The following is an 11320-nucleotide window of genomic DNA, read 5'->3' on the forward strand; positions in this document are numbered from 1 at the left end:
GGTAAGTATAACTAACAAAATAAGTTATATAACTAAATAAAAATGCATTGAGTAACTATATGGCAACATGTTTTACAAACCTAAGTTGAATATAAATATGGCTCCAACACACTGGCCCCTAATTGTCAATACTACGTGATGACAATTACAATAAACAAACAATATATGGAGCCATAACATGCTAGTCAAAATACATAGTACCTAACTGATGTCACAAAATCGAATCATCAGTTTCAAACAGTGTTTAAGAGTGAAATTTTACAATACGTGACAATACAGGGTTTTTTTTTTTTTTTGTAATTTCTGTTTTTTTTGTGGGTTTTTTTTGTTTTTTTTAAAAAACCCAAAGTCCATAGGGTTCATAGTGAGCCCAATCCCCCCCAAAGTCCATGGGTATGGGTCCCAAAAAGGAAAAAAAGGTGTCCAAAAAACGCAGTCCATTGACTCTTGGGAGTCAATGTGTTAGTGTGCTGCATGAGTGAGAAGTCCATGTATGTGCATAGCAATGAGTGTAGATGTGCTGTATAAGTGAAAGTCCATGTATGCATGTATGGGCTGGTGTGTGGGCACGCAATCAAAGTATGTAGGTTTGTCAGGATATGTGGGTGCGTGCAAAGACATGGAGCTCATAGCTCATGGGCCTGGCAGAATCAGCCAGACCTTTAAGCCGATTCCTCAGCTTCTAAGATCAAGCACAGCTTGTCGACCGGCCTCTGGATGATGCTGGTCTTAGTTTTCACTATGACGCTCCTTGCCAGGGCCAAAGGGCCTTGTGAAGGTTTCAGCACCCTGCCCAAAGGCCAGGAGCTTCTTGGCGATGTTGGATCTACGATGACCACCACATCGTTTTCTTTGAAGTTTCTTTTGGCACTAGTCCATTTCTGCCGCTGCTGCATCAGCATGAGGTATTCAGCTGTCCAGCGCTTCCAGAAGAGGTCGGCCAGGTATTGCACCTGCCTCCATCTCCTTCTGCTGTACCGATCATTTATGTCGAAGACACCAGGGGGCAGCAGGGGTTTGGTGTTCAGCTGCAACAGGTGGTTGGGAGTCAGTGGGTCAAGGTCATTTGGGTCACTGGATACAGTTGTTATGGGTCTGTCGTTGAGGATGGACTCCACTTCACAGAGGGCTGTGTGCAGCATGTCATCATCAAGTGTCTGTTGCTTTAGGACTGACAGGAGTACCTTTTTCACCAGCTTGATGAGTCGCTCCCACACACCGCCAAAGTGTGCAGCAAAGGGAGGATTGAACAGCCATTTGATGTGGTGGGTCATCAGAGCATCATGGATTCTTTGGTGGTCTAACTGGTCTGCAGCAGCCTGTTGCTTTCTTTTGCGCTTTCTTAAGCTCCACAGGAAAGCATCAATTTAATGTCCAACCACTGATAAATCCTCACATAATTCGAATTATTTCAAAGCAGTCCTTTGTTACTGTCGGGGCTTCGGAGTTTTCAGACTTTTGTTATGGCGTTTTTCAGAACGCCAAGTGAGGATGGAGCAAGTGGTTCCCGACACGCAGTCAATTAAGCACTCACGGAAAAGATGAAGTAAAGTTGGTGTTGTTTTTTATTCCATCCAGTCCGGTTCTCTTTCCAGTTGCAAACAAAGAAAGTAAAGCAAAGTATTTCTAACAGTAATTACGTCTTGAGTTCCTGGGTTTCTGCGGTCTGAAAACTTTTCCTATCTACTGCCATCCTAGCAAACACAAGCCGGAAGCACTAATTAAATATCAGGCTTCGTGCCATCGGCACGTCTATGGGGCGTGTCCGCAGTCATGTGGCAAGAAATCAGTTAAAGTTTCAGGTAGGCAGGAATACATCTGGTAAGTATAACTAACAAAATAAGTTATATAACTAAATAAAAATGCATTGAGTAACTATATGGCAATATGTTTTACAAACCTAAGTTGAATATAAATATGGCTCCAACAAACCCAATGCCAACCCCCAGTGGCGCCAACTTCCGGTCAACATTAGAGTCACAATATTTTGCCCCGTTGTGTTCCACCAAAAGAGATCCATCATCTCTCCAAAGTCCAGGCTTTTAAAATTTGAAGTTCAGAATTGTACTAACTCATGAATAATAATAATAATAATAATAATAATAATAATAATAATAATAAAAAATTCATTTGATTAATTGCAAATATTGCATGTGATGATTAACTCATTCTACCAATTTGCAAATGTGTTTTAAGCGAATAACGCATTGACTGTCGGGAGGGTGTATGTTCCTTTCCCTCATAAACGGAAGTGAACCCTGTCATACGGTGATTTCTACACTTTGATCTGCACTGGTTTCAACGTTAGATTGATAAATGAGGGTTATTGCGTCATCCTCGTTAGTATAGTGGACAGTATCTCTGCCTATCACGTGGAAGACTGGGGTTCGATTCCCCGATGGGGAGACTTTTAAAATTTATTAACTTGTGCAGCAGGGGGATGGAGTGGGTCACACTGTCGCCTCACAGCAAGAAGGTTCTGGGTTTGAGCCCAGCGGCTGGTGGGGGCCTTTCTGTGTGGAGTTTGCATGTTCTCCCTGTGTCAGCTCTGGTTAACCCCACAGTTCAAAGACATGTAGTTCAGTTAACATGGGCTGGTCTCAGGCTGAAGTGCCCTTGAGTGAGGTACTGAAAGGAGATGTGCAGAATCATGGCCTCACTTCTTGTTTTTAAATGCCTTGAGACCTCAAGAATGGCATAGGGATAGTTTTAAGCGGTAATACAGGTATATAGATTGAGGCACTGCCAAAAAGCCCATCTGTTTCTGGGTTGTAGAATTTTCTTATATCATAGCCAGCCTCTCTTGTTTATTTCTTTACCATTATAGTTACTATACCTTATGTTGTACAAAACAGACACAGAAAGAGAATAGCTCTGGCCTGATGAGTAGAGTCAGGGCACTGATTTTATTTACAAATTTGATTTCACCATTGCTGAGACAAGAATACAAAAAAAAAAACATATTGGAAAAATAATATCATTTTGAAAACTAAATATAATACATTGAATCCGCTGCCCGGTACAAAACCCTGGGATAAAACCCCAGTGGGATTAGAACCTCCCGGGAACGGACTCCTCGTCCGAATGCAGCACATGGAGCTCCGGGGATTCGAGCTTTAACTTTGAAAAGATGATCGAGGTTTTGTCAAAAAAAAAGTGCAGTTGAGGAAATATTTAAAACACTCAGCATCAGCATTATCAACATACTAATATTAAGAAATTGTGTTATGAAACTAGAAAGACCATTAAAGAGTTTTCTCAAGTTATAGTTTGTTTGCAAAAGATGAACCAGTAGTCACCAGTTAACCTAACCTGCATGTCTTTGGGGGAAACCAGAGCACCCGGAGGAAACCCACGCGGGCAACATGCAAACTCCACACAGAAAGGCCCTTGCCGGCCCCGGGGCTCAAACTCAGGACCTTCTTGCTGTGAGGCAACAGCGCTAACCACTACACCACCGTGCCACCTAGGCAGAGTGTATGACTGGTAATTACTAACACTGGCCACTAGGCGGTGTCTATGACTGGTAATTACTAACACTGGCCACTAGGCAGAGTGTATGACTGCTAATTACTAACACTGGCCACTAGGCGGTGTATATGACTGGTAATTACTAACACTGGCCACAAGGCGGAGTGTATGACTGGTAATTACTAACACTGGCCACTAGGCGGTGTGTATGACTGGTAATTACTAACACTGGCCACTAGGCGGAGTGTATGACTGCTAATTACTAACACTGGCCACTAGGTGGTGTGTATGATCTATTCCGATGCCATACTTGAGGTCTCAAGGCATTGAAAGGTGAGGCCATGGTTCTGTGTATCTCCTTTCAGTACCTTGCTCAAGGGCACTTCAGCCCAAGACCAGCCCATGTAAACTTCATGCCTTTAAACTGAGCCACCCACATTAGTAAATTTTTAAAGCCTCCCCATCAGGGAATTGAACCCCGGTCTTCCACGTAACAGGTGGAGATACTGTCCACTATACTAACAAGGATGATACAATAATTCTCATTTATCAATCTAATGTAGAAACCAGCGCAGGTCAAAGTGTAGAAATCACCGTATGACAGGGTTCATGTGTGATTCATGTAACGTTTGTATCTTGCCAATCACAGTGTAAGAATAATTGGGCATTGATAAATGTGGTGGGTGAAAACCATTGTCATTTAAATATCACAATCCTAAATATTATCGGTTTAGAGGCCTTGCTCCTTGACTTTACGGCATGGAGAGGCGTAATATGGTCAAGAAGAGAAACTTATCTGCCCTCAGAATAGAAGCTTTAAAATCACAAATCCAATGGAATAAATTATTTCTATTTGGCAGCCTGAACAGTAGCATCACAGGAAGGCAGGAAAAATGTGGTATGGAAATCACTTACTGCTGTGGTCAACAGCGTTCCTGTCAATAATCAAACTCCAGCTGATGTTTTCATATTTAATTTATAGGCCTACATCTGTGATATGTATAGCCAAGATACTGTATATAGTATAGCCAAGATACTGTATATAGTAGCTTCCATCGTAAATCTTTACATGTAGGAGAAGAAAAAAAAACGGTCAGGTCTCAAACAAGTCACGAAAAATTAAATGGTTGGAAAGTTTAGTTATTTTCTCATTTTAATGTTACAGGTTAATCAAAGTCAGGCACCACTGGTATTCAGCCTTTGGCTAGACAAACCAGCCTGAAGCCACCCCACAGAGCCAGGAAATAGTGAGCTGTGTGAGAGAGAAGGTGATGAAAGTGACTGAATAGCTACTTATCACTCTCCAATAAAAAAAATTAAAATTAATAAATAAAAAATCCTGGCAGTGCAAAAATACCCTTTCATACCTTATGGATGTGCAGAGGTCTTCTCACAGCCAGATGTGTCATTGCCAATATCTGATTACTGGCAAGATTCTTCTTTAAATAGTTTAGATGCTTATTCATTCATCTTTCACATATTTGTATCTGAAGAATCAAACTTACATTGTCTTGCAAAAGTATTCATCTCCCTTTGTATTTGTCCTGTTTTGTCGCATTACAAGCTGGAATTAAAATGAATTTTTGAGGGGTTAGCACCATTTGATTTACACAACATGCCTCCCACTTTAAAGGTGAAAATTGTTGTTTTATTGTGACACTAACAAGAATTAAGATGAAAAAACAGATATCTGGAGTAAAGGCACATGTAGAGGCACCACTAAAACACGTAATTAAAATATTCATTTATGTACTTATCAGAGTATATTGTTCTCTCCCTCCATCCATTTTCTATACTGCATTTCCATTGTAGGTCATCAGTGAGCTGGAGCCAATCCGAGCTGACCATGATCGAGAAGCTGGGTACACCCTGGACTTGATTTTTTTGGCCATCATGGGAAATGCCATGTGTGGCGCAAACCCAACACCCTGAGAACACCATTCCTACAGTGAAGCATGGTGGCGGCAGCATCATGCTGTGGGGATATTTTTTCATTTGCAGGGGCAGGAAAGCTGGTCAGGACTGAAGGAAAGATGGATGGCACTAAATACAGGACAGTTCTGGAGGAAAACCTGTTTTAGTCAGCCAGAGGTTGGCAGAAGAGAGGGAGGACAGAGCTGAGTGATGAGTAGGCAAAAGGGAATATCAAAAATATTTCAATTTAAAATAAACACTCAAAATTATCCTTTCATAGTACGTGATGTTATTATTGCAAAAACACAAAGCACATAAAACAGGTAAACGTGACAAAACAGATCAAAAGCTTACCTGCATCCCTCCACAATTGGATGGAAGGCTGCCGTTATTTCCTGCATTACTCTGTTGGAGTCCCAGTCACAGCCAAATCCCAAGGCAGACTTTATGTGTCCATTTTCAAAAAGCCAAGCTCTCTTGACACACGTGCAGATGTATGGTCTGGCAGAAGAATGACCTCTTTGGTGAAAGACTGAGCCACAGGATGTGAACAGTTTAATTGTGCCTGAAACCTGAGAAACATTAAAGAAAATCAAACTATATTCACTTACATTAAATATTCATGCATGTACTGTATAGTCACTTATCTTTTCTGTTTACAAACAGCCACCTGCGTAAGCTGTGAATTTATTTTTTGAACTCTTTACTTATTTTTGTGGTTAATAGTCAGCATTTGTCTTACCATGGTACACTATTACTGTGTTACAATATTTCATGATTTGCTGCAATGTTATTAAAAAAACAAACAAAAAAAATGTGTGATTAATACAGCACTCTCCAAGGTGCAGATCCATATTAGTGTGAAGACCTAAACAGACGAAGGTGTTCCAAAGGTATTTGCTGATTTGAATAGCAGATTTGAACAAGTGACCCTTCATTTAAGACATGAACTTTGTCTCCTTTTCTCACTCTCTCCTTTTCTCTGTAACACACACATAACGCACAAACGATGCATCTGGTGTGTGTGTGTGTGTTTGTGAAAGAGAGAGAGAGAAAGAATTAATATTTTTAAATTTATGTATTTAAAAAAAACCCTAATTTTCGTCTTTCTGCTCTGTATAATTGGTAAACATTTATTCATGTGTTAAGGTTTTTCCCTTTGGTGAACACAAGATGGCGCAGTCAGTGATCACACAGCCCTGCTTGCATCCTCCAGAAATGTTGTCCAACCCTGCTTACATCCTCCACTGGTGAATGTTTGCTAGTAGTGGTAAACTTCTCATTATTGCCAGAATGCTGCTGGAAGTTTGTCTCGTGGTGAACTTTGGCAAACTTGTGACAACATTTTTTGGCAAACTAATTTGTTTGCTGCAAATCTGCCACAAACATTTTGCTTTTGTAATTTTGCCTGGTTACTCTGAGTCACTAAGCTCATTTACAGAGATGCTATTCTGATAAAACAACACAACTGTCCACTTAAGAGTAAACTGTAATTAGAATACATATTCATTGAATGTCATTCTTGTTTTTTGACAAAGCGAAGTACCTGTAGTTCTCTTCTGTTCTCTTGATGCTATCTTGAGAAAAGGAACATTTTATTTTTAATATCTAGCACCTTATAAACTTGTGTTGTTAGGGCTGAGCATTAAGGGGTTTAATGAACGTTAATTAACAAGCAGAGGCGTTTCTAGCTATTGAAAAGACCAGGGGCTCAGTCAAGCTTTCCTGGGGCTTGTATTTCTTTTAAAGGAGATTGGCATAGATAGGTTGGGGAGGTTATATCTAACTTTACAAGAAATATTATCACCAACACACATTCACAGGTTATATCATTGTGACAGCATTTATGCTGGGACAAATGAGGAAATGGAGACAGGCGCTACAGTCCAAGGTGCACTTTTATTTCTAATGGTCAATTTTCAGGGCCACTACTTCAACTCACTCTCCTTCTCATTCCTGGCCATCTGAAAGACACACAGAGACACACGTTAATAGACCGCCAATAATTAAACACAGTTGAACCTTGTCCTATGTTAGCTGCTGGTTCAATCTGACTCCTCTCCGTTCACAGCCGACACTCGACCACACCCTCACTGCCACACTCATCTTTATTATTACTGATTTTTGCACTGCTCTTTTTAAATGTATGTAGTTCAGTTTCTGTTTCCTTTATTATCATCAGCACCTATAATGTCTCAGGAAACTGAGGCATGTGCCAACTGACTATTAAATATCACGATTAAAGTGCTGATAAATTTTACTGAAAATATAGAGATGAGTAGCATGCTATAGATGCACAATGGTGTAACATAGGGAAAAAAAAATTCAGGTTTTGATTTTATGTCCTGAAATAACTATTAGGCACAATTTTTACAATATCTATATAAATTAGTTGTTTTTACCCATTTTAACCTTGAAATCAGCATTTTAATGATTACCCATAATGCATTGTTTATCGTGCTAAAACAAGCAAAAGCATCATAAGACAGTGGAAATACTACCTCTACTACCTTCACGTGGCGTCTTTCTCGATCGCACGTGCCTAGACGCGTACCTTCTAGAACATTCCTGGGTGGTCACGGACTGTCACGTAGACTAGTTTGGTTGTGAAACTCGCTAGGATGGAGTATTTTCGCGAGTTTAGTGGCAAACTTTTGCGCCGCAATTTCTCTATTTTCGAAATTTGTAACCTGAAACCCTACAAGAAATGTTTCATAATGTTTGGGATTTTGAAAAATGCTTCTAGCAAGTTTATTTCGCTGTATTTTTCCGTGAAACTTGGCATAAATCATCCTTAAGTGATGAGCATGACATTGTTATTTTGGTATGGGTCACGGAGTTAGTTGGAAGCGGGAGAAATGAGAGTTTCTCAACTACAGCAGCACTTCTCACCATAGATGGCTGGCGTGTTTCACAGCGTTTGGGATTTACTAAATCGACTAAATCTCTAGATCTACTGAAGCTACGAGGATATAAATCACCAGGATTCTAATTTACTGGGTGAGAAGTATTATATATTTTTTGAAAGGTTTATTCGCGCTACAAGCCCATGAAAGTTGGAATTGTTCGTGAAGGGGTTAGTTAGATTTTGGTAGCGTGACGCGCACAACAAGCAAAAGAAAAAACAAATTTTCTTCCGAATTTACTTGCTTTATCAAAATTATTTTTTGATACATTAAAAGACGGGCGGCACGGTGGTGTAATGGTTAGCGTTGTTGCCTCACAGCAAGAAGGTCCGGGTTTGAGCCCCATGGCCAGCGAGGGCCTTTCTGTGCGGAGTTTGCATGTTCTCCCCGTGTCCGCGTGGGTTTCCTCCGGGTGCTCCGGTTTCCCCCACAGTCCAAAGACATGCAGGTTAGGTTAACTGGTGACTCTAAATTGACTGTGAGTGTGAGTGTGAATGGTTGTCTGTGTCTATGTGTTAGCCCTGTGATGACCTGGCGACTTGTCCAGGGTATACCCTGCCTTTCGCCTGTAGTCAGCTGGGATAGGCTCCAGCTTGCCTGCGACCCTGTAGAAGGATAAAGCGGCTAGAGATAATGAGATGAGATGACATTAAAAGACTGTGTGTTTATAATATTTAAGTGATTTTTTATTACAGAGAATATTTAATCAAAACTTTCAAAACAGCATTCAAAGTGATTTTTCACGGGTGTAAATATTACGCGTGACGTCCATAATTACGTTAAATTTTAAGAGCTAAAATTCTGTTAAAAATTCTAGATTTGTGCTATCATTCTGGGGTTTTGCTGAATAATACTTTAGGGAGTTCTCTTACAATGCTGAAAATTCAATGAGTTTTGGTGAAATTCTAGAAAAGTTATTTACATTTTAACGCACCTGATAGCGATTGTGCTCACACAGCATGCTACTCATAAAAATTTGTCACTCACATATCTCTCCTTTAGGACCACAAACATTCTAAGCTACATTATTATATTGCAGTATCCAAAATCTCAAATGACATCCCATCTCACAAGATTATGATCATATTTATATGTCTTCCAAGTCTCTCTCTCTGTCTGTCTCTCTTGCACACACATAAATACCATTTTCTCCAATGCATCCAGGCTCAGTTTACTGCAGCAGCTCATTTGTGATATCTGGACAACACAAATTTATGTTAACATTAATATTGTGTGGAAAAAAAATTCTTCCTATATGTGACTAATCTGCTAAAGGCTGGCTAGGTTCAGTTGGCTGGCTGGTTCTGCGTAGGCTACCCAAAGCATTAAAACATATGGTTAAATGATGTCAGGGCAACTACTGGTGTCTACAAATAGACCACGATTGTGGATATTCATTAAACCACTGGAAGTTTTGAGCTCACCTGGCACACTAATCATACAGAGCCTACGCTGTAAATCCAACATCACCAGGCTACATGGAGTGGTTTTTGTGCATCGGCATAATTTGACAGGTTAAATTGTTGATACATTCTATATATACACCCACGGTCGATGACTTACTATCTGGTTTCAGCTTGAAAAATCCAACAATAGTGGATTGTTTTTTAAGCCATCTTCCAACCAGTTCTGAATGTTCTTCTGTTGGCAGTCACCAAAGTTTTGGTCCCCCTACTCCCTTTGTCTTTGGACGCTGCAAGTCAAGTTCCAATCTGTTTCAGTCAGTTGTTTTCGATTAATGGCTTACTTTTTTGAGAGTGAAAATACCCGGGGCTATAGTCCCGAGTGATAGGGCCTAACGATGCCACTGTTAACAAGTAAAAAAATGTAATACATATAAATTTCTTCCTAATTCTCAAGTAAACCTGGTTCTCTTCCACTTAGCAGTTCTAACATTAAGCTGCTGCTGCACACATGAAGGAAGTAAAACACATAAAACAACTTATCACACACTCTCCAAGCAAATATCACTGCAAACTTTATTTGATTCAGTAAACCTCACTCACACCCTCATATACACACACGCTGATTCATCTTTAGTCAGTGATTTATCCTGGTCAGGGTCCCACGTGATGCTCAGTGTAAAGCCAGAATGGTGCAGCAACTCAACAGTCTGACAGTAACATTGGTGACACTGTCATGTGATGCTGTGGGGTGGAGCTTCATGAAGCTTTATGATGTTAACATATGAGAGTACAGAAAGACCTCAGAATATTTTCATTCAACTAAGACCATTCAGCATGTTCACTGTTATATTCCTGTGTCTGTGGCTTTCACTGAGTGAGTTAACTTTGACTTTTTGTTGTTTCAGAAATTAAGTGTTGAACTAGTGATTAATTCAGAACATAGGTCTGACATGTAGTCCTGGCTTGATTAAAAACATTATGTTCTCTTCTTTATGACAGGTGACTCCATGGCAGATTCAATAGAGCCACTTTTCACTCAGAAAGTTGTTGATGAAGATGATGATGTTACTCTGTCTTGCAGCTACAAATTCAGTGTTTCAGGAAGCAACAACAACCTGCAGTGGTACAGGCAATATCCAAAATCTAAACCCAAGTTCCTTCTTTATATTTCTCCAACTGGATTTCGAAGTCCTGACCTCCCCCCACGAATGACTGCTAAAGTTCAGGAAAGTAACCAAGTGGATCTGCTCATCTCCTCTGCTGCTGTATCAGACTCTGCACTATACTACTGTGCTCTGCAGCCCACAGTGACAGGAAATCCAACTGCACTGTACAAAAACTTTCACACAGTTTTATTCCTTTGAAAGCAGTTCTGCCAATGATTTTGAGAAGTCTACATGCACTTTTGGGGGTGATTATTTCATGATTTATGAAGTTTCTATTCTTAGCATATACTGGATTATTAGATATCAGTTCCTTCATTCATTCATCCCATGATTCATTCATGGGAAAACTGGGAGTGAGGGAGGAATATTATTAAAGCAGAAAACATGAAGGAAACCTCAACAAATATGGGGAGAAAATGCAAACCTCGACATCGACAGTAACCTGAGCTCAGCATTG

General features: G+C 40.2%; 1 gene segment (V, D, J or C); it reads left to right on the forward strand.

Annotated features, from left to right (window-relative positions):
• Window positions 1-10528: 10528 nt before the first annotated feature.
• On the forward strand, window positions 10529-11061 carry LOC132884557 (Ig kappa chain V region K29-213-like). The segment is given in 2 exon segments: window positions 10529-10571; window positions 10697-11061. Coding segments are annotated over 2 exon segments (405 nt in total).
• Window positions 11062-11320: the final 259 nt, after the last annotated feature.

This window comes from Neoarius graeffei, chromosome 1 (assembly GCF_027579695.1).
Source record: "Neoarius graeffei isolate fNeoGra1 chromosome 1, fNeoGra1.pri, whole genome shotgun sequence".
NCBI lineage: Eukaryota > Metazoa > Chordata > Actinopteri > Siluriformes > Ariidae > Neoarius > Neoarius graeffei.